This window comes from Ranitomeya imitator, chromosome 4 (genome assembly GCF_032444005.1).
Source record: "Ranitomeya imitator isolate aRanImi1 chromosome 4, aRanImi1.pri, whole genome shotgun sequence".
NCBI classification, from domain to species: domain Eukaryota; kingdom Metazoa; phylum Chordata; class Amphibia; order Anura; family Dendrobatidae; genus Ranitomeya; species Ranitomeya imitator.
This window is the reverse complement of record NC_091285.1, coordinates 369,995,976-370,021,282: the sequence shown is the minus strand read 5'-3', so window position 1 is coordinate 370,021,282 and position 25,307 is coordinate 369,995,976. Positions and strand designations below refer to the sequence as shown.

The following is a 25,307-nucleotide window of genomic DNA, read 5'->3' as shown; positions in this document are numbered from 1 at the left end:
GTGCAGTGGGCCATGGGTTCCTACTAATGCATGACAATGGACTAATCAGTGCACCACAACACGATCCAACCAAGAACCACCATAACAGAGAATGTGCAATAAAATATATATTTATTGAAACATACTATGACAAATATAATAACATTCAAAAATTATGCACGTGGGGATAAAAAAAAAAAAAAAATATATATATATATATATATATATATATATCTACTATATAAAGCTGAATGTGTGTATGTGTGTATGTGTGTATGTCCGGGATTGGCATCTGCACCGTCGCAGCTACAGCCACAAAATTTTGCACAGTCACACATCTGGACCCCGAGAGCGTCATAGGCTATATTGTGAGGCGAAATTTTAACCCCGCGCGTTCCAATTCACCAAACAATTTTGCCCCTATCTACATAATGGGGAAAAAAGTGAAAGGAAAAGTGTTGGAGGCGTCGCAGCTACAGAAACAAAATTTTGCATAGTCACACGTCTGGACCCTGAGAGCGTCATAGGCTACGTAGATGAGGTGAAATTTTAACCCCGTTCTTTCCAATTCACCAAACAATTTTGCCCCTATCTACATAATGGGGAAAAAGTGAAATGAAAAGTGTTGGAGGCGTCGCAGCTACAGCCACAAAATTTTGCACAGTCACACGTCTGGACCCTGAGAGCGTCATAGGCTATGTTGTGAGGTGAAATTTTAACTCCGCGCTTTCCAATTCACCAAACTATTTTTCCCCTATCTACATAATGGGGAAAAGTGAAAGGAAAAGTGTTGGAGGCAAATTGACAGCTGCCAGATGTGAACAAGGGGGACTTAAAGAATGAGAGCGATGGCGCAAAAGAGTATATACCGATCAGTTGCTAAGGTGGGGCCCTGGCATGAGATACTCACCACACATGGGGATATGAACACACACACAAAATGCGCCACACACTACCACGTGCTTGAACACATATACCACCCTCAGCACACATTTCACCACACATACACCAACCTCGCCACATAAAAGTCGAAACACAAAAGTCGCCGCTCAAAACTCGCCACGCGCAAAACTTACCACATGCAAAAACTAGGCTCACGCAAAACTCGCCACAAGTGCAAAACTCACCTCATGGAAAACTCGCCACACGCAAAACTTGCACACGCGGAAAAATTGCCACATGCACAAAATTTGCAACACATGCAAAAGTTGCCTCACACAAAACTTGCACATACTCAAAAGGCACCAGACATAAAACTCACCACGCGCAAAACTCGCCATGCACAAAACGTGCTGCACACAACTTGCTACACTAACCTGTCACATGCAACTCGACACACAAAAAGTTGCTACACGCATGTTGCCACACAAAACTCATCTCACAAAAGTCGCTACATGCATGTCGCCACACACAACTCAACACACACAACTTGACACATGAAACTCGCCCTAAAACACACACAAGTCTGGTATTATCCTTCAAAAATAAAAATCTGTTTAATAAGCAGACAAACTACAAGAGCAACAAATGTACCATATAGGAAATACGGCAGCTGTCAGTCACATGACCTGTCTATTATGTGTATGTGTGAGCTAATATATACTGCCAGGGGGAGGGCTTCCTGTTGATTGGGGATTTATCAGGCTGCCAATTTAGCTTACAAATACTGAGGTAAAAATATTGACCAGATAACGTGTGAACGAGGTCTAATACAGGAGGAAATGACATACAGATATATACTATGTACAGGGGAGATAACACACAGGTATATACTATATAGAGGAGGAGATGACATACAGGTACATACTATATACAGGAGGAGATGACATACAGGCATATACTATATACAGGAGGAGATGACACAGGTATATACTATATACAGGAGCAGATGACCTACAGGTATATACTATATACAGGAGGAGATGACATACAGGTATATACTATATACAGGAGGAGATGACACACAGATATATACTATATACAGGGGAGATGACACACAGGTATATACTATATACAGGAGGAGATTACACACAGGTATATACTATATACAGGAGGAGATGACATACAGGTATATACTATATATAGGAGGAGATGACATACAGGTATATACTATGTACAGGGGAGATGACACACAGCATGTATATACTATATACAGGGGAGATGACATACAGGTATATACTATATATAGGAGATGACATACAGGTGTATACTATATATAAGGGAGATGACAAACATGTATATGCTGATGTGAAAATGAGAGGTGTGAGGTGAAAATGAAAAGGTGTGAGTGCAAAATGAGAAGAGTGAGGGAAAATAGTGAAGTGATCGGAAAATGACAGATGTGAGGTCGAAATGACAAGTGTTAGGGGGAATGAGAGGAGTGAGGGGAAAATAAGAGGAGTGAGGGGCAAAATGAGAGGTGTGAGGGAGAAAATGAGAGATGTGAGAGGGAAAATGAAAGATGTGATGGGGAAAATGAGAGGCGTGATGGGAAAATAAGAGAAGTGAGGTGCTATAACTAACCACAGATATTTACTATGTCCAGGCAACGCCGGGCTCTTCAGCTAGTATATATACAGTGGGGCAAAAAAGTATTTAGTCAGTCAGCAATAGTGCAAGTTCCACCACTTAAAAAGATGAGAGGCGTCTGTAATTTACATCATAGGTAGACCTCAACTATGGGAGACAAACTGAGAAAAAAAATCCAGAAAATCACATTGTCTGTTTTTTTAACAATTTATTTGCATATTATGGTGGAAAATAAGTATTTGGTCAGAAACAAACAATCAAGATTTCTGGCTCTCACAGACCTGTAACTTCTTCTTTAAGAGTCTCCTCTTTCCTCCACTCATTACCTGTAGTAATGGCACCTGTTTAAACTTGTTATCAGTATAAAAAGACACCTGTGCACACCCTCAAACAGTCTGACTCCAAACTCCACTATGGTGAAGACCAAAGAGCTGTCAAAGGACACCAGAAACAAAATTGTAGCCCTGCACCAGGCTGGGAAGACTGAATCTGCAATAGCCAACCAGATTGGAGTGAAGAAATCAACAGTGGGAGCAATAATTAGAAAATGGAAGACATACAAGACCACTGATAATCTCCCTCGATCTGGGGCTCCACGCAAAATCCCACCCCGTGGGGTCAGAATGATCACAAGAACGGTGAGAAAAAATCCCAGAACCACGCGGGGGGACCTAGTGAATGAACTGCAGAGAGCTGGGACCAATGTAACAAGGCCTACCATAAGTAACACACTACGCCACCATGGACTCAGATCCTGCAGTGCCAGACGTGTCCCACTGCTTAAGCCAGTACATGTCCGGGCCCATCTGAAGTTTGCTAGAGAGCATTTGGATGATCCAGAGGAGTTTTGGGAGAATGTCCTATGGTCTGATGAAACCAAACTGGAACTGTTTGGTAGAAACACAACTTGTCGTGTTTGGAGGAAAAAGAATACTGAGTTGCATCCATCAAACACCATACCTACTGTAAAGCATGGTGGTGGAAACATCATGCTTTGGGGCTGTTTCTCTGCAAAGGGGCCAGGACGACTGATCCGGGTACATGAAAGAATGAATGGGGCCATGTATCGTGAGATTTTGAGTGCAAACCTCCTTCCATCAGCAAGGGCATTGAAGATGAAACATGGCTGGGTCTTTCAACATGACAATGATCCAAAGCAAACCGCCAGGGCAACGAAGGAGTGGCTTCGTAAGAAGCATTTCAAGGTCCTGGAGTGGCCTAGCCAGTCTCCAGATCTCAACCCTATAGAAAACCTTTGGAGGAAGTTGAAAGTCCGTGTTGCCAAGCGAAAAGCCAAAAACATCACTGCTCTAGAGGAGATCTGCATGGAGGAATGGGCCAACATACCAACAACAGTGTGTGGCAACCTTGTGAAGACTTACAGAAAACGTTTGACCTCTGTTATTGCCAACAAAGGATATATTACAAAGTATTGAGATGAAATTTTGTTTCTGACCAAATACTTATTTTCCACCATAATATGCAAATAAATTGTTAAAAAAACAGAAAATGTGATTTTCTGGATTTCTTTTTCTCAGTTTGTCTCCCATAGTTGAGGTCTACCTATGATGTAAATTACAGACGCCTCTCATCTTTTTAAGTGGAGGAACTTGCACTATTGCTGACTGACTAAAAACTTTTTTGCCCCACTGTATATATATATAGAAGAAAGGACCAATTTTGCATCAAGCGTATAAGGTGACAAAGAAGAAATGACTCTATTTATACTATTTCACCTAGGAATGATAAGCACCACTTAAACAGAAAAAAATAGATGCTAAATGTGACAAAAATCTGAAAAAATACCGCGATGTGTGATTCAAAGCAAATATGTTTTGATATATCTGTACATACTAGAAAAAAAAAATATATACTAAATCACATAGTGCAGCAGTCAAAAAGCTGTGCCGCATAAAGGAGTTTGCATATCCTATGTGTTGCAATGACCACTATAGATAGGAAACGCAGGAAATAAAGTGCAAAGTGCAACCAGCAGTGATTTACATGTCCTGTTTGCTACAATGGGCACTGTAAATAGGAGGCACAAAAAATAAGGTGCAAGTGCAATGGATCAACATATAAAGTGCATTAACAAGTAATCTCTGCATGATGCTCCAATTCCACTAAGGAATAAATAGAGGGACTGTACCTTTAAATGCCGTCGGATCCTGATACCGCGCACCCCAACGTGCGTTTCGGAAATAACATTCCTTTGTCAAGGGCAATAAAAACTTTATATATTTTTTAACCTGTTGTTGACTCATGGACTTGAAGCTGGATATAGCTTTTTTCCTCTTTCATATTGACTGATGCCCTGCAGCAGAGTGGATGACAAGCTTCTCTAGGAGGGTTATCTTTTCCCCCTACAAATGCTTTTGTTCCATCCACCATTGCCATGTTACACCACAGACTGTCCAGGAGTTGACTCTTGCTTTAATCCTGGTCTTGAAGGAGATCCATCAGGAGAACATCCATTGCCTCATCAGGAGCATGCCCAGGCATTGTAGGGACATCATAAAGGCACGTGGAGGCGACACTACTGAGCATCATTTCTTTGTCTTGAGGCATTGTAATTTGAATTTCCACTTTGATTTTGAATGTCATTCCACATCCAGACCTCCATGGGATATTCATTTTGATTTACAATGATCAATTTATGTTTTATTGTGTTCAATGCATTTCACTATAAAATGAATAAAAATTTGCAACTGGAATGTTTCTTTCAGTGATATTTAGGATGTGACATTTTAGTGTTCCCTTTATTTTTTTTAGCAGTGTACATATAGCATGCATCACGTGGCATGTTCCAGAGGTAGAAATCTTGGTAAAACACTGTATGTAATGGCAATAGCTATTCCTTTCTTAGTTAAATACTTTTAAGAATTAAATGAGTATAATTTTAACAGTTGAGTGGTAGACAATAATTCTGTTGCATTGGCGTCCCTGCCTGCTTCATCCATCCCCCATCTGGGATGCCGACTAACTCACTGCTGCGATGCCCGTCCCCCACCTCCTCTTCCTTCCTCTTCTGACCGTAGTCTGTGCACTGCTTGCAGATCCCTGGGCATTTTGTTTATGACACGTGCACTCTCCTGGTCTCTTAAAGGGACAGCACAAGCCAACCTAAAGTGTCCTAGCCAATGACTTGGAGAGACTTATCATTTAAGGCACCTCCACTTGTTGGGAGGTGCTTGAGCATCGTGTTATGTCAGTAGTCTGCACGCTTGCTAGTTCTCAGGTCCCCTGTACCTGCCAGTCAGTTTACCTGTTTTTTACCCACCTTCCCATACTTTCTGTGTTTTTCTATATTCCAGCTGTGCCCTCCAGCACCTGCCTGTTTTCATATCGGCCATACGCATCCTGCCAGCACCTGCTTCCATTCCAGCTGTTCCTGCCAGCATCAACCTACTTGCATATCACGTGTGCCTGGCAGAATCTGCCTGCATATCCTCTGTGCCGGCCAACACCAGCCTGCATAACAGCCATGTCAGCCAACACCTACCCGCCTGCATATCAGCCATGTTTACCTGTACCTGCCTACCTGTATACCAGCCATGTCCACAAGTACCTGCCATATGTGACTGCACATGCTGTTGCAGCTTCCTGCTCCTTTGGGGTCAGCTGCCATGCATCTGAGGTCTGCATCTGTGGCCGCATCTGCTGCTCCCCAACCACTGCAACCTTATCCATGACCCTCCAGCCTGCCTGCTTTGTTCCTGGTTCCAGACCCTATTGTCGTCTGCACCACATTATGACGGTGATCCTGCTCTATGTCGAGAGTTCATCAATCAATGCACACTGCATTTTCAACTCTTGGCACACCAGTTTGCTTCAGATTCGGCCAAATTGGCTTTCATCATGTCCCATCTCACTGGCAAAGCTCTGGCATGGGTCAATTCCTTATGGTCTCTTGTCTCCAACCTCCAGACCTTCTTAGAAGCCTTCCACAGGGTCTTTGATGAGCCTGGTTGTGTTTTTCAACAGCATGTTCCCCTTTCAGGTTACACCGGGTAACCTCACAGTGAGTCAGTGCGCCATCTGTTTCTAGACCCTGTCAGCCAAACTTGCCTAGAAGAATGAGGTGCAATATATTTACCTCATTTGATGATGTGGTGTCTTGGCTACCTGGATCGACATCAGGTTTCAGGAGCACTCCAAGGAGGTGACCCGCAAGAGAAGATCTATGTGCTTGGCTCCTATCTTTCAATCAAAGACCGATCATGCCACAGACCTCAGTTTCAACACCCTCCTTTGAATTCATGCAGATTCACCTGGTCAAGCACCGTCAAGAGGTCCATCGTGCTGAGGGGAGCTGTTTCTATTGCAGCAGTCCATATCATTTAATCCTTTCCTGTCTTGAAAATACAGGAAGCTCCAAAGCCTAGGGTTGTTGGAGAGACTACCCTGGCAGGGGACTACTTCTCTCACCCCTGACTCTGTCAGTATCCATTCCCTGTGGCAAAATCCATTTCATCAAATCGGCTTATCCGGTCTCTGGTTCCGCAGGAAATTTGATTCAACAGTCATCCACGTCAAGCCAGGTGATCTCTGTTCTTTTTCCATTTCAATTTTAGTCTCCATTTCTGGTCGTTGGATAAGAATGTCGAGGAACTTGCACTTTCAATGTCCTTTCTGTCTTCCGACCAGGAGGAGAAGCCTAAGCACATTATTGGGTCCTCCCATATAGTTACTGTCGCTCAGCTGGACGTGTCTTAGTTCCCATCTGGAAAGACCTTCGTCATTATACCAGACAGGAAGAGGGTTCTTCACTGTGGTCACTCCTCTAAATTGGCTGTTCATGCCGGAAACAAAAATGCTGCCCTTCTCATCTCATGGCATTATTGATGGCCATCCCTACGTGAAGAAATTGCAGATTTCATCTACATCTGTTCATTCTGTGCCCATAATAAGACTCTGAAACATCTTCCGACTGGCCGGCTACCTAACTTGCCCCTACCACCTGCACTGGCAGCACATCACATTGGATTTCATTACCAATCTTCCAGTATATGGGTAGTTGTGGATTACTTCTCTAAGATGGCCAATTTTACTCTGCAGTCCGGTCTCCTATCTGTCCTGTGCGTGCCGAGAAGTTCATCTAGCATATTATCCACCTCCATGCCTCCATGGCTTACCACTCCATATAGTCTCTGATAGTGGCATCCAGTTTACATCTCATTTTTGGAGGGCTACCTGCAAAAAAAAGTCATGTTCAATTTCTCTTTAGCCTACCATCTGTAATCCAATGGCCAGGTAGAGTGGGTCAACCAGACTCTGACCAACTTCCTGATGCACTTCATCCATGCTCAGCTGAATTCTCATACAACAACCATATGAGTGAATCCTCTGCTAAATCTCAGTTTTTCCTGGTCTATGGACAACACCTCAATATTCCGTTCTCTGTGTCGACTGCCACTGACATTCATACTCTCATCAAGGGATTTTCAAAGATCTGGAAAGACACCAAAGTCACTTTGTTTGATCCTCCGAATGGATGAAGCGATATGTGGACAACAGACATCTGGACTAGAGATGAGCAAATAATTCAATATTTGGCTCAGATTACGATCACCGTATTTGCAATAATCGCCAAACAGCCAACCGAGTCAATAGGAGTACAAATGAGCGAATATGTTTGGAAATGATCATCAAACATAAAATCACCACAAATATTGTAGAAATATTGCACGAATGTTCACGGATTCTGTGATCATTTTCTGAACATATTCAATCATCTCTAGTCTGGACCAGCCTCTCTTTCATCCTGGGTATAAGGTTTAACTTTGTGTGAAGTATGTCTGTCTCAAGCTACCAGGTATACATTGGGTAATCGCTTCATAGGTCCGTTGAAGGTTCACAAACAAAATAATGCCATAGCTTTCAAGCTCAAACTCGCGGGTTCTTTACAGATTTCTAATTCCTTCCATGTGTCTCTCCTCAAGCCTGTCATCTTCAGCTCCTTCTTCAAGACCCAACTACCACTCTTGCTCCAGTCACCGCTGAAGATGTTTTTGAAGTAAAGAATATTCTAGCCATTAAAAGAATAAGAGTAAAAACCATTTTCTTTTGGATTGGAAGGTTTGGTCCTGAGGAGAAGTCATGGGATCCCAGGGAGAACATTCATACCCCTCTGCTACTTGAGAGATTTCTTGCAGGCTTCAAGAAGAGGAGACATACCTTGCTTGCATTTCAATTGTGTCTGCCAACACCTGCCTGCATATCAGTTGTGTTTGCCAATACCTGCCTGTACATCAGCCATGGCCAGCCAGCACCTGCCTGCATTCCAGCCATGCCCGCCAGCACCTGCCTGCTGCATATCAGTCTTGCCCGACAGCACCTGCCTGCATATCAGCTGTGCCTAGCAGTACCTACATGCCTGCATATCAGCCATGTCCACCACTACCTGCATACCTGCTTCTGCCTGCTGTTAAAGCTTCCTGCCCCTTTGAGGGTCAGCAGCTGTGCATCAGAGGTCCATCCTGGAGTAGCACCTGACACGAATCTGGAGCTAAGTCTAACCCCAAAATCTGGGGCTTTAGCGAAGAGTAAGGTGTTCGCTTAATCATGCCCCTCCATGCTCTCATTGGTCCACAGCACATTGGTTCCACCACCAAAAGAGGCATAGATGCTCTTGAGGAGAACATAATTTTACCTCTATACAAGTCACTAGTGTGACAACACTTAGAATACTGTGTACAGTTCTGGTCTCCAGTGTATAAGAAAGACATAGCTGAACTAAAGGCGGTGCTGAGAAGAGTGACCAAGGTTATTAAAGGACTGGGGGGTCTGCAATACCAAGATAGGTTATTACACTTGGGGTTATTTAGTTTGGAAAAACAAATTCTAAGGGGTGATCTTAATTTAATGTATAAATATATGAGGGGACAGTGCGAAGACCTTTCTAATGACCTTTTTACTCATAGACCTGAGACAGGGACAAGGGGGGCATCCTCTACGTCTGGAGGAAAGAAGGTTTAAGCATAATAACAGATGCAGATTCTTTACTGTAAAAGCAGTGAGACTATGGAACTCTCTGCCATATAATGTTGTAATGAGTGATTCCCTCCTAAAATTTAAGAGGGGGCTGGATACCTTTATTGAAAAGTATAATGTTACAGGTTAAATTCACTAGTTTCCTTGATATTGCGTTGATCCAGGGAACTAGTCTGATTGCCGATGTGGAGTCGGGAAGGAATTTTTTTCCCCAATGTGAAGCTTACTCTTTGCCACATGGGTGTTTTTTTGCCTTCCTCTGGATCAACATGTTAGAGCATGTTAAGTTAGGATATGGGTTGAACTAGATGGACTTAAAGTCTTCCTTCAACATTAATAACTATGTTACTATGTTACTATGTTACCCTGCCCATTACATATTCTGTGATCAATATGTGCTTCCAATCTCACTATTAGAGAGACAAGGGGACAATATAAATGCAATAGAGTCTTATTGAATAAACCATTATTTGATGAAAAGATAAGGTAACTGATCAACTTGTGAAGTTGTGCAACCCACAACACAGTTTACGCTTTGGAAAGGATTTGTTCATGCTGTTGTGATCCCAACTAGTTGGAAGATCAAACGTGGTATTCAAATAGTGGAAAAAAGTTGGTAAATCCGTGCTGCTGGTTCTGCATCCACAATAAATCTCCAATATGCGATATCAGTATGTCTTGACATTTTTTTTCTCAATGTGTAAACTTTGCCCTGTGACTGTTGTGGGTCTCCTGAAGAAGAGGTTTGTAAACTTCAAACACTTTGAGAACAAAAACACATAAACACTCTGATACCACGTATTCGATATTTATTGTAGATTGAAAACCAGCAGCACAGATTTACCAACTTTTTTCCAATCTGTGTGTCAGCAACCAAACGTTTCTTTACACTAAAATCCTTTAGATGTCAATGTAAATTTGTGATTTTTACTACAATCTTGTAGCACTAACAATTAATTTATTGAGGACAAAGGAGATGTTGGACATTTTGTTTCTGGCTAGTTTCTATATTTCCAATATTCTCCAAAATTAAAGTTTATCATGTGTACGAGAATATCTAAGGTAACGTTCACACTAGCGTTATGCTAGTGTGCGTCGGGTTAGCGTCGGGCGACGCAGCGGCGACGCACGCGTCATGCGCCCCTATACTTAACATGGGGGACGCATGCGTTTTTGTTAGTTGCGTTGTGCGACGCATGCGTCTTTTTTGCCGCAAGCGTCGGACCAAGAAAACGCAACAAGTTGCATTTTTCTTGCGTCCGATTTTCGGCAAAAAACGACGCATGCGTCGCAAAACGCAGCGTTTTTGCGTGCGTTTTGCCGCGTTTTTGCGTGCGTTGTGCGTTGCGTCGCCGACGCAGCGGCACACAACGCTAGTGTGAACGTAGCCAAACCTATCAGTGTAAAAACTGCATAATGGATATACAACCTGTGTATGTTATTTTACAAGCCAACATAATTGATGCTTTCTGTAACTTTTCAGAAGATAATACTGCATTTACTGCCTTAAAAATAATACAAACCATAAGGTTTAAGACAACTTAAATAGTGAATATTGGTAATCTATAAAATATGTAAGAAAAGGATTGATAACCTTGATTTTTCTTTATAATTGCAGGAATTAGGCCTTGTTATCACCGGTACCTTGCCTGTGTTTAATGTGACAGGAGACAGAAAAGAAAATAAAGTAAGTTTCACAAATCAATGTCTTGTTGATTCAAGGTACCACTTTATTAGCTTAAGTATTGACCCTCAGGAGCTAGGTGTTAAAACACCAATTACTATTTGTTATTATAGAAGCTGGCAATTTTGTAATTATACAGCATTGCAATTTACCCTTTGGTAACAAATCGGTCTCAGGGGAAACAGGCTAATTATAGATTTACCACACCATCATTGACCTCCTTATATAGGTGCTTAGTGCTGATGACTGTAATTTATTTTCTATGATAAAAAGAAGGTGAAATGTGCCAAGTCTACAAAAAATATGTTCTTAATTTCCTTTTTGGATTACATATATCCTTGACCATACAGGATTTCCATGCAGGAAAAGTGTGCTTTCTTTATGACTTGCCAATATTATTGCACTCCAGGGAGGTGTCATTTATAACGATAAGTATTTAAGCTCATCTCTGCTAACAGACATCCATTCCTTTTTATTACACAAGAATTGCCAGTATTTACAGCTTGGAGGACACCTACATTATAAGTACGTTCTGAGAAGTGATGGAGCTGACAAATTATTATGTCTGCTACTTGAAAGGCCCATTTAGGAATGCTTCATTGTTGGTTCTTATATTTCATCATTACATATTAAACAATCACATTGTTGAATTTTCAGAGGGGTAATATAAAGGCTAGTACATGTAAAACATAAGCATTTCCATGCACTCTCTAGAATGAGAAACTTTACCAGTTAGATACCAGAAGCTTCTCACCAAGCCAAATCAGATCTACTGCTCTACTCTGGAAAAGGGCAAATGCTTCAAAGCAAGCATGTGCAAATGGAGTTTCTGGTTTGATTTCTTATCCTAAGGCTCATGACAAGGCCCTCTCTTAAATTATACAGTGATTGAGTTTCCACATATTCTGGCCATGTAGTAATATTAAAAATATTCATCAACATAAAAAATGTGTCAATGGAGCTTTGATTTTTATAGGTGAAAATGGTGAAAATACCAGCTACAACAATACTCACCTTTCCTTGGTCCAGCAATGCCTCTCTGCCATTTCTCTTATGTATATTGACTGGCCCATCGCTTTGACTTCATGGTAACAGTGTATTGAGATACTGATTTGGCTTTTATCCTTAGTCATATTGCATGACTCATTAAAGGGTTGATTGTGACTTGTAGGATCGCTAATTCCAACAGGTGGCACTATAGAGTTTAAGTCCTCTTTTTCTCTGAAGAGGCAATTTGCATATTAAATTTTCCAGAGGAGCATTGCACGGTGAATAAGCTTCCTTACCTTGACATGCCAGAGCTGGTATGTCACTCTCCGCAAGGAGAAACCTTACCCCTTTGACCCCAGTCCAGAGCCTCTCACCTAGCCAAATTAGTTCTCATGATTTGCACTGACAAGGGCCAAAAGCCCGAAACACCGTGTCTGTGAATTGAGATACTGATTTGGCTTGTATCCTAATTCACATTGCACAAGTCTTTAAAGGGTTGATTGTGACTTGTAGGAGCGCTACTTCCAACAGGTGGCGCTATAGAGTTGAAGTCCTCTTTTTCTCTGAAGAGGCTATTTGCATGTTACCACTACTGACAATCACTGGGCTCATCAGTGATACAAATGTAAATGGTGCAAGTCTGTAAGCCAAGAGATTTGATGTAGAGGTCAAGCACACTGTAGTCATATCATCACTTCTGCAAACAGTCACCAAAGACCTGAGAAGCGGCAGAGAAATTTGTTGAGCTGGATAAGGTGAGTATTGTTGTGCTTGTTGTTTTCATCATTCACAAACCTATGCAACATTAAATTGTTATTCAAGATAACCACTTTTTGAGGGATACTTAAAGTTGCACAGAGGCTAGCTTTCTCATGCTCTTACAGAATTTTGGCTAGTCTTGCCTTGGGTAGTCTATATGGCATAACGCAAACTTTGATGAAGATGCAGAGTGATTGATATTAGGCCACAATGGGAAACATTGCTGTAGCGGGTGAACACCCAACAATTATAAGAATTATGATCATAAAACTACAAGAAACCACACTTTTATCTAAAGGGGCATGCAACACAAAGTGTGTTTGATTAAAACCTTCCCTGGAATAGTAAACTGTTCATTTATAGCACGAATGGTACCTACGGCATCTGATCTACACAAATCACACCACAACACATAACTAAATATTTTTATCTTGGTAATTATTTACAGTACTGTAAACATTAAAGACAATATCTTAAATTACTAGCCACATATCCAGCTGAAATATGTAGTCGTGGCAGGGTAATTATGACAGACATATATTATAGTGCAGGAGCATCTTGGCCATCGTTTCGTTTCCTCTGCAAAGGAAGGTATAAAACGTGCCTATGATTTCAGTTTTGTTTCCAATTACAGGTACTATTAACATGTACTGCAGATTGTTAGTCCCCCACCAATCACTCAAAAATCACTCTGAAATTTGCAACTTGTTAGACAGAACCACTCAGTGTGTTGTATGGGCTCAGTGGAAAGTCCATGAGCCCATACTCCACTCTGGGTTCAAGCTCATAAGCTATTTATTGGGCCCATCCAGTGCTCAATGAGCATATAGTCAGCCAGAAACTGAGCTCATCTGATTTGAGGAACTTCACATTTCAGCTTTTTGAGCTACCTATGGGACAGGATACTCTCACACCATAGCAGTGACATCTAGAACCTGGTATAAGGACAGCCTAAACTTAAGCACACCAAGTCCTTGTTGCCCCTCATACTTGCATCCTGAATTTCCCAACTTACACCCTTCTTAGATCAAACTTACCACATTTATTATCCCCTCCCTCCACATTCTGTATGAGCAAAATAATCACATGGTTGTATAGTTTAATAAAAGTCAAGTTCAAGCATTCCATCCTGGCCACAAATGGATATTTCATAGCAGAGAAAAATGAACTTTGATTCCTTACATAAATTTGTCTGTAAGTGTATTGAAGGCAGGCCAATTCCTAGCTTGAATATTGATTCCGGCTATATTATTTAAGTCTAGCGCCACTGCCATAGACTGATTAATGACTATTTAGCACTGCTATGTCACGGTTATCAGCGGCGCTGAGCAAACATCAATCTTTCGCATGGTGATGGTGCTAAGTGGAGAAGTATTCAGAGGATTGGTGGATTAAGCAGAAACCCAACAATGCAATTAGCTTGGTGACTGTAAACCTCCTGATGGTGACTTTTATAAGAATCTTAAAATATGTTTTTTGGTTCTGTTATGCTTTCATATGCGCTAGTCATCTGTTTCTAGTTCTCTCCTCTTGCTCCTGCTTTATGAAAATAAACCTGTGTGGACATAGACATGAGATGTTGTCCTTTTGACAGGGAGGTTCGGTCATTTTCATCATGGCACGCAATGTTTCTGTACGGTAAACTGAAATCTAGCTTGTGAAACCTCCTTGTTGATTTCTAGTGGTTATTGATGGTGCTTTTAAACTACCCACAGTATAAATCTTAGAATCATTATTAAAGCATTTGTTTTATTAGACTTTCTAATCTCAGAAGGGAAACTCACTCTGGGCTTCCTGACAAAAGTCCGTGTAATGTAAACTTGGCCACACACATTAGATATTCTTTATTGGTTCCATGGGACTAAAAGAAAACTCCAATGTTTAATTGAAGTCTGGGGGAAAATACAATCAATAAGCCTTATTTATGTAGGAAGTATATTAATGTACCCTGCGTTCAGCTACTTACATCATTTCTGATGAACCATAGGAATTATGTAACCTTTTTCTCATATTATAATGCAGGAATATTCTGTTATTTCCTCGTTTATGGCCATCAATCAATTCACAGCTAGTATTTTATTATGTGGAGTGAACTGTTTTGTTGACTCTATTGTGCCTTATATTTTTAGAACCAATTAATACTTGGTGTCATGGGCGTAGATGTTTCTTTGAAAGACATTAAAAGGCTCACTCCCAGATTTACAGTAAGTTTATTGTACATCGCTCATTTCGTTTTTTATACTATACCGTGTGATACTCTTTTAAATTAGGTATTTTATTTTTAATCTATCAAGCACTAGGTTCATTATTTTATTTATATATGTCTCATGTGCTGTCAGATATGACAGAGAAGATAGATTTTAATAGGCGACATATGTTTTTATCCATTTTTCATGTCCATTTCTTTTTTGCTCAGTGTATTGATGACTAAATAAATAAACTTATGTCTATAGTATACTGTACATGACCTCAATCATATATACATTATTTTATACTATGCTTTTTGCTCATTTGTATGCACTCTTCTTTTTAAAGTTGTGCATATTGAAGAAGAAAATAGAGTATTAAAGCATCACTTCCATAAAAGTTTTTAACCTCTTAATATATTGCATTCATCATATTATATGACACTGTGTACTTACAAAAATGCTCATTTCGCCTTTCTACCCTGCTAATTCTTTTCTATTAGGTCTATGACATCAAGTAATTAAACACAGACTAGCTGACTACTTGTAAGCTCCCTGTAGAAACAGGAAGGCTATTTTCCCTGCATGAGTCATCACTGCAAAAGTCTGTGATGGGGTGAAGCTGGAGCAGCTGGGTCAGGAGTTAAAGAGGAGAATGATTCACGCAGAGAAAAGAGACTTGCTGTTTCTACATAGAGCAAAGAAAAGAGAAGAATTAGCTGGGTAGAAGGGCAAAATGAACAATTGTAAGTACACATTGCTATATAATATGATGATTGCAATATATTTAGAGCATAAACACTTTAATCACCATGCGTTTTTAAATTATGTTTAAGTGTTAGGAGGCTCATTTTTTGCATAAAATATATCCATTCCCAATGCAATATTGTTCTTTTAAGGGGTTGTCCATCTTTGGGGATTTTTTTTAATTAAATTAATATATTTGAAACTAAAAACATAATTTTTGCAATTAGGTTTCATTAAACATTTTGCACTGTTTAGTGTTTACAGGTTTTGTTTCTCTGCACATTCAAAATTGATTGGGCTTTTAGTCATAAATCAGATAAGAGGGGTTCAGAAAAAAAATCAGATAAAAAAGACTTTAAAATTCCCCAATAGGACATCATAGCAGCCCAACTGACAGATTTTAAGTTAGACATTTTTCACCTAGAAATAGACCGTGCAGTACAGAGGCTATAAATTGTGCAAAAAAAAAAAGTTAATGAAACCCAAATGGCAAAAATTATTTTCATCCCCAATTACATGTATTTAAAGAAGCACTCCCATGGACATAATTGCAGTTATTATATTGTATAGCACTGTGTACTTACAAATGCTCATTTTGCCTGCTTACCCAGTTAATTATTCTAAATATCCTTCTCTTACAGGAAATCTCTTTTCCCTGTATGAGTCATCCCTCTCTTCACCTCTGTCCCAGCTGCTCTGCTCCTCCCCCTTGCCATGACTTTTGAAGTGATGACTAATCCAGTGAAAAGAGACCTCCTGTTTCTACATTGAACTATCAGGATTCAACTGATCTGCTTTTAATCATGTGATGTCATAGACCTAATGGAAAAGAGAATAATTAACCGGGTAAAAGTGCAAAATGAGCAATTGTAAGTACACAGTGCTATAAATTATGATTACTGCGCTAAACTAAGAGGATGAAAACTTTGATGGCAGTGCTTCTTTACGTAAGGAAGATAATGGCCCCACAGGTAGACAAACTCTTTATTGACATTTTGCTTTATTCCACAATTTAAATTTACATAAAAAAATTGGGTAATTTTGGAAATAATTTGCTTTAATTTTCTAACATCACTTTTAAATGATATGATGGACCAGGTTCCATTGTGATAAAATAATCAATATTTCTTCAGTTATTGTCATCTTATGCTTGATCAGCAGTGGCGTAACTTGAAACTCATGGGCCCCGATGCGAAAGCTCCAATGGGGCCCCCAAATATTTAAAATATTTAATAGCAATAGTCTTTTTCTATATGCCAAAGGGACTTTTAGGGCCCCCTAGGCTCCAGGGCCCGGGTGCGATTGCAACCCCTGCACCTGTTGTAGATACCCCCTGCTGATCGGTATACCAAAGCTATTTTTATTTACATTGAAGCAAATTATTTATATTGTTGCAGTCCTCCCTCCTTATGTACTCGTGTGCCTTGTTATCTGCTCATGTTTAATGTATTTGTCTATATTTGCCCCGTATTCACATGTAAAGCGCCATGGAATAAATGGCGCTATAAAAATGTATAATAATAAAATAATAATAATAAATGGCAAAACATGTGGCTTGCTGAAATTCATTTAAAATTTCTAATTCTGTATATTTTTCTACAGTTATGTCCTAATGGATATTATTTTGCTCTTGACCCTAATGGTTATGTCCTGCTTCATCCAAATCTTCAACCAAAGGTATAAAAGTATATGGTAAATTAAACCTTTGCCGTGGAAATATATTATTCGACTATGATTAATAATTAACACAAAAAACTAAACTTTATCCATACTACATATTTTCATGTAATAAGAGTTATGCAGCTTAGAGCTGCTGAAAACATACTCAAAATAGCAAGCTAACCAGATGTATAATAATAATAATAGTATTAAAGCAACAGGACATAAACTTTAGCAAACTTTATTTATAAAAAGTTGTGTCAAACCTCTGGAAGTTTTGTCACTTGAAATCATAGCATTAGTTAAGATTACCAACGTACAACCATCTTTTCTTCATTGTTTTTTGTAATCTTTCTATCACCTTTCTAAAGTTACCTTCTTATTATTAAGCCCATACAGTGCTTACATTAAAAAGGAAACCATAGAAATCTTGCACTACAATATAGAAAATTACAATATAGAATAAAGATCCCACTTTTATAGGCATTGTGTGAAATAAAGTTATTCCTTTGAATACCTGTTCTTTTTTGGCAAAGTATAAAGAATATATTTAATTATGTTTTTTTTCATAGAGTTGCTATAAGTTCTTAAAATGATGAGCAACTTATAATTACACATTAATATGTAAAGTACCGTAGTTAAGTTGCTATCATGGTGATTTCTTAAAGTGAGCCTGACAGCTGATACCTGCTGTCCAATCCATGGTGGGTTTTGTTGTTGGTTTAGTAAGTAAAACACATGGAAATTAAAACAGTAGAATCCGGTTAAACATTAGCAAGTACAAAGTTACACAGTCATTATTTCTGTCAGAGTTAGGGCTATTTCACACAATCTTTTAGCACCCCCCAAAAATATTTTCTCGCAATTCCTGTTAGAAATCCTTGTAGAATGTGATTAAATGTCTGATTTCTCCTTAAATATACATTTGAATGTGTAACGGTTTCAGTAAACTCTGAAATGTTGTAAGACACAGAGCCACGTTGTAATTTGGCTTAGGGTCTTGGCATCTTGACTTGCTGGCACTATACAAAGCAATTTTGCCAGACAACAATAATTAAGCAAAAGCATATATTTTTATGTTTTATTTAATAATATTATTTTAATCACAATGCCAATGTTATGGACAGTGTTAGGAAGGATCTTAATTACTACATTCAAAAAATAAATACAATTTTACCTGCAGTCTGTGTGGCGGAATATATATTGTACTGTATACAGAGCACTGACATTTTCTACTCCACTGAACAGAGACTGACATCACTGACATGAGCCTTAGTGAGACAGTCTAAGTAGCCTGCTTCAAATAAAGATATAGAACCCAATTCACCAAGACTGGAGTTGTTCACTCCGGTCTTGATGAGGAAATGTTTTGGAGTCAACTACGCGACTCTTCACCTCATCACATATTCTACTACAATCTATTCTGGAGTAAGATGAGTGATGTAGCGAATACAGCTGCTCATCACGAATTTGATGAGCGGTGGATGCCACGCTCTCGTCCCATTTGTCAGAGCTCCAAAAAGTTGAATTTTCAAAGTTTTTAAGGCCAAAATACTGTCAGAAAAGGTTTGACAAACCAGGCCCTTAAATTGCAACTAATTTCATAGAATTTAAAATGGGAGAACCTTGCTAGGTATCCCTCACAAAAAGGCCATAAAACCTAGCTTTTAATTAATATCTAAATAAATGAGGGTATAAGGAGTAATTTGCAAGTATTGCACATATTAGTTGAGCCGTTGCTTCTGATTGTCAATCGTTAGCATCTCATGGTGCCATCATTAGTAAGCCAACAAACGAGGCAATCGATTTATAATATTAAGTCTCCCCAACATGTCTCACCGTATACATGGTGTCATCAGGAGAAGGACATATACAATAAATATTATTGCTTGTGTCCCTTCCCCTGATGATGCCGTGTATATGATGAAACATGTTGGGGGGGACTTAATATTTTAATAAGCATTATTGCTTGTAACCCTTCCCCTAATGACGCCATGCATACAGTGAAACATGTTGGGGGCTTAATATTTTAATTTGAAATCCCTGTTTTGCTTACTAATGGTGGCACCATGGGATTCTACCGATTGATAATCAGAAGCAGTGGCTCAACTAATATGTGCAATATTAGCAAATTAGAGACATACTTTTTTAATCATTCACTCCTTATAGCCTCATTTATTTCAATATTAATTAAAAGCTAAGTGTTATGACCTGTTAGAGAGGGATACCTAGTGGGGCTCTCCTCTTTTGTATACTACTAGATATATACCTCTCCCAGATCATTTATATTGCATTGTTTTTTCTAATTTCGTAGAATTTGAATCGATGATGAAGTCTTTGAAATTGTGAATGGAGCATAAAACCCATGCCAATATAAATTCTATGAAGTTGGTTTACATTCTGTGCAAGCTGTTTTTTTTGTTTTGTGAAGCAATTATATACAGTATTTAGGATGTATGGAGGAAATCAACTTTGTTTACTACTTCAGTCTATAGGCTTAGGTATCCCAATGATAAATTTGAGGAAAAGAAAGCCTGGTTATCAGGTAATAAATGTCAGTGAAAAGCTGAAATTACTAACTTGGAAGGCTGTATTCTGTACTGGCCGTCAGCATGCATCCTGGTTTACATAATGCAGTAGCTGTTTTACAGTATTTGAAAAAATATTTAGCTTTAACAAAATGCTTTATAAATAAAAATCTGCCTTTGCCAGCCTTTCTACATGCTTTTTGCTATATGAGTAAAATGTGTTTGGCACAAATTGCTTAAAAGTGCTACTAGATTGCTGTACAGGCGCAAGAAGGTATAGTCGTAAGAATTTTAAAAACTCACATAAACCTTTTATTTCAATGGGAACCATTTACTGCTTTATTGGCACTGTGGAGGAACTACAGAGATACTGAAATTACCCCCTAGACTTATCACATAGTTTACCGCTGGTTGGTCCAACCAGAGGCCTATGTTGAGGTTGGCTTACCATTATTGGATACAGATTTATCCAATCTTAACATTTCTTAAATTGCATTAGATTATTCATTTTACCATTTTACCCATTCAATAAATTCTCACTGTAAAAAATTAAAAATGTTCTCATCAAAGTTTTGTTTTGTTCCATATTTGAAGAAAACATTTTTTATTTTTTTGGCAGCCATTTATCTTAAATTTCACCAGTATATTTAAAAAATAAGTTCAAATATTGTCCTTTTCATTTTGAGAAAAGGGCCTGAAAGTTAAAGCCCTCATACACATTAAACTGAAGGTGGCCAGACCTGCGGTCATTGATGGTATTGGCCTATACTCTAGAGTTTATGGGGGGTCTCCTGTCTCTCCCCATCAGATTATGTCAGGAGAGAGAATGATTGGCATCTTGAAAATTCCAACAGACAATCTTTTTGTTCTGCACTGAGATAAGCTTCTGCCCAAGGAGTCAGTCAGTGACATAGAGAACACGGGAGCATTCATCCAAACTGAGCATTTCTATATATAATGTTGGCCCAAACAATAATTTGGCCGACAGCTATCTAAAATGTATGGGGGCTTTATCATAAGAGTAATCTGTTTACTGTTGCTGTAAAAAAAAAATCTCATTTTGAGTAGTTGGAGGATAGAAGACCTGACAAAATGACAAAGACAGACAGAAATATATGAAGAAAAGGTCAACAATAGTTTTAGAAAATATGAACACTGAACTGCAACCTAGTTTTCTGATTATCAGCAGGAACAATAGTCTCAGAATGAATTTTCACTAGACTACAACACAGCTGTCCTAGCATAAGCAGCACTTTCAAAATGTGTTATCATCACTGATCTGAAAGCCAACTTTTTGATAGCTATGCCGGGGTCACACTTTCATACATTTTCTCATACAAGAGAATCGGGTCAATAATGTAACTGACACTCTGGTCAAACTCTGATCCGAGTTTGATCTCAGTGTCATCTTAGTGCGATCTGATTCTCTCACATGACAGAATCGTATCACAAGTGCGAAGAAGACGGAGAATTTTTTTTCTCCACCTTCTCCATTGACTCCATCCGAGTGCAGTCCAATATTTCACATACACCCATAGACTTGTATGGTTTTCTCTGCTTTGAACACACTGAAGCAATTGTATTTATACATGTATTATTTGTATCTATCACTATGTATAATATTAACAAGATGACCATGCACTACTACCAAACTTAAAAACATCCTAACACACTTAATTTGCACATTTCTTTTTCATCTTGCCCCCTAGGAAAAGACCCTTTTTGGGAATTTTCACTTTAGATCACCACAAATAATGTTTAAGAAGATCATTATAAATTATTTTCAGATTCTAAATATTTTGTATAGTTTAACAATATTTATTCAATATATGTCTACTAGAGATGGGAAGATCGATTTGCCGGACTCCAGTCCATTGGCCAGGTTAGCAGTATGTGACATCTGGATGGGAGGACAGTGAATTTTCTCACATTCTAGTATTCACTAGCTCTTGTTGTGTGTGCGTCATATTGCAATGATGATGTTGCGCCCGCCATGCTAATCTAAAAAGGAATACTGAGGGAAAAGAACATTTTCAGGCCTCCCATCCAGAGATCATTGATTATTGACCTGGCAAATGGATCAGAGTTCTATGAAATCGATTATCTCATCTCCAATAACTTCTTTCTTGGTAAATATCTGCGCTATGATGCTATAAATTGCATGATCATTATGGTAAATTCACAATCTGCAGATATTTTTCAAAAGATTGATGACTGTAAATCTTTTTTCCACATCTCAATGGTTTTTATTCTAAAGTCAGAGGATACAGTTCTGCAAGACACATTTGAATGACTGGGACAGTTGCAGAATTTTTGCAAACAAATCTGCGGCATGTGAATTCACCCTAATATTACATCATTTATTGCATGGAATGTTTTATGTTTATCTTTTTATTTCACTATTTGTTCTCAGTATCTCATACTATAATGTTACTATATTTAAACATCAAAACATTTTCACAGTAGGTCATTTTTTACTTTATACCATGCATTACTTTGTTATTATTATCTTATGTTCTTAAATAATAATATAAAATAGTGTATTTCTTATTATATTATTTTTTTCTTTCCTTTGCTCTTTTTTTTGGTTGGTATGGAAAAATGTCTATTCTGCACTGGCATTGCATGCTGTTCGTCCTTCTGTTCATTATCCACTGCATGTAAGAAACTGACTTTTCATTTGCATTTTGATTATTTGTGCCTTGTATTTATGTTTGCATTTGGGCCTTATATTTTTTAATTTGTGACATAAGAAGAGAATCCGAAATCTGAAAATAGTAATTGTCTTTTATTCTGTAAATAACTTGCAAAGTACTTTTTATTTTTAGAAATGTTTGGAGGGATCATTTAACTATTCAGTATTGTCATCAAGATAACCTATTGTAATAGCACAGTCAGACGGCCATATAAAGTGGACTGAGATCGGAACGCAGTGCATGGTCTGGCCAGCGGCTATCCCAACCTGAGCGTGACAACTGCATAGAAATATATGAATCTATACATGAAAAAGAAAAAAAAGAGGTGGCACTCACTGTTCTTGTGAAAAAACTTTTATTTCATATCTTTAAAAACATGGAGTCGGGGAGAAGTGTGGAGAGCAGAATAAACGGACCGTTCATTGTGTGCCACCTCTTTTTTATTTTGCATAATCTGCAATGCTGTGTTTTTTTCTGGTGAGCACCCCATCCTTGTTGCATACACAGGCAATTCAAACAGTAATAGGTCACTTTTTTGCTGGTTTTACTGCTTTCTGTCCACAAATGCATGAAGCTATCACACTCAGGTCGGGAGCACTACCAACCAGTCCATGCACTGCGTTCCGATCTCTGTCCCATTTATACAGCCTTCTAACTGCGCCCTTAGACATAATAAGACTTAAAGGTAATGTATGATCAGAAAATGACCTATTGTTTAAATCAGGTTTTTATATTAAATTTATTTTAGGTTTTTTAAATTTTTTTTCATATTGCAATCTGCAAAAAAACAGAAATGTTGCAATTTTCACACTGGTTACTGAGGGCTTTTTAAGTCTCTAGTATCATATTGTTTAATGAAACATCACATATATGTTAGACAAAATAAATAGAATATGACCCCATCGCTTGCATTGAATAATCAAATAAGACTTGGCAAAAGTCATTCTGAAGGGTGTGAGGCAGTGGGGGGATCATATACAAGAGTCGATATGTATCCTCCAGGATGCGCATAGAAGCGTATTGAGTCTGCTGGAGTGCATTGCAGTCACAGGCATAGCTGTGATTGCAGTGTTAAATAAAATAAGTCAAGTTATTTGACCAAGGCAATGTTTAGGAAAACCCGTTAAGGGCTTTTATTTTTTAAGCAAACTACAGGATGGTAATGGGGCAGTTCGCTTTCTCCAGGCAGGTCTTAGAAGTGGCTCATGGTCACAGATTCCATTTAAAAACCTTGCAGTAAAGGGTTGGGTGTGTCAGTCTTGATTTGAAAACTGTAGAGGAGGTGGCTCTGCAGGATCTGGCTTGTTTGAAGTAACACTGAGCCAAGAGAAGTCGCACATGGCAACTGGTCTTGGATGTGGACTGTCATAACGCCCCCACTGTGATCCGGAGGATACCTTTTGTTTTTTTCCATTTGTGAGTTACATTGGACATTAAAGTCACTTTGATTTGAACTTTCCTGTGGTCCCTGCCTATCTGTCCCACTGCACTGCAGTGGGAGTTGTGAAGTTACATATTTTTGTTCCCGAGTAGTGTGTTATAAGCTGTATATAAAATGTTATCTGTCATTGTAATCCTGTCTCTGATGATAAGTGGACTGCTGAAAACTTTTCCTTGAAGAGCAGGAAGTATGAGTGTAAAGAAATCCAAATGACCACTGTGAATATTGCAAGAATACTAATGTTTAAAATAAAGATTGTGACATTAAAGAAAATTCTCCAAAATTTTAAAAATACATGTAAAGTGAAAGCCTAATTGATACTTTAGGTGATTTTCTGAAGATAGTTTCCATTTTAATTGGCACGATTCTCATTTTCCAACTATATGCAATCAATTTTCATTGTGTCAAATAATACAATTAGAGGGATATTCCAGAATATAAATGGCATCTCATTTGCTCTTAAGGTTTATTTAGACTTATCGATAAAAACTAGTGAAAAACAGAAATTAGTGTGAGGCTTGAAGAGTTCCCTAGCATGGGAGATATGGAAATAAAGGTGTAATGGAAATGTAGATTTGCTATAAGATATTCATTTAAATATATTGCATGTTTTTAAAAGAGTAATATAAATATTATGCATAGCAACCCAGAACAAATATTCCAGATAATTACATCTTTTAGTAAGGATATATTGGCTATTAACTAACAGGAATTAATCATTAGTCTCAGAAGTCAAGATAAATGTTTGCTACGGATTTATTTACCATACATTAGAATTAATGTTGTACTTTTTAGTCCAGTGTGCTAGCTGATAGATGAAAATATAAGAATTTAAAATATGACACCAGAGGAGGATAACTGAACTACAACAGTTAAAACTCTGTTTTCTCAATTATAGTAAACTCTTGCAATTCTAAATGATAAATACCTAATCTGAATATACACTTACCTTGTAATGTCTTCACATGCTGTTCCATCCAGATGTGTCCGTATCCCAGAATTCCTAGCAGCGGAAGTTCACCGACCACTATATTGGGACACCCAAGTGATGGGTGCCTCAATATGGAAACTGCTGTTGGTACCAGCCTCTTGTGCGGTACCACCAGCGGAACACCA

At 38.6% G+C, this 25,307-nt stretch overlaps 1 protein-coding gene across 4 annotated transcripts in view; it reads left to right on the top strand.

Annotated features, from left to right (window-relative positions):
• CACNA2D1 (calcium voltage-gated channel auxiliary subunit alpha2delta 1) overlaps positions 1-25,307 on the top strand; it is a 1,366,870-nt gene that overhangs the window by 1,155,761 nt on the left and 185,802 nt on the right. For 2 of the 4 annotated variants that reach the window (XM_069765153.1, XM_069765152.1), the window contains exons 16-19: positions 11,120-11,188; positions 15,064-15,138; positions 17,470-17,544; positions 20,015-20,071. In XM_069765153.1, the coding sequence (XP_069621254.1) occupies positions 11,120-11,188; positions 15,064-15,138; positions 17,470-17,544; positions 20,015-20,071 (276 nt within the window). The remainder of the gene's footprint in view (positions 1-11,119; positions 11,189-15,063; positions 15,139-17,469; positions 17,545-20,014; positions 20,072-25,307) is intronic. The other 2 variants (XM_069765154.1, XM_069765155.1) reach the window with 1 other exon arrangement.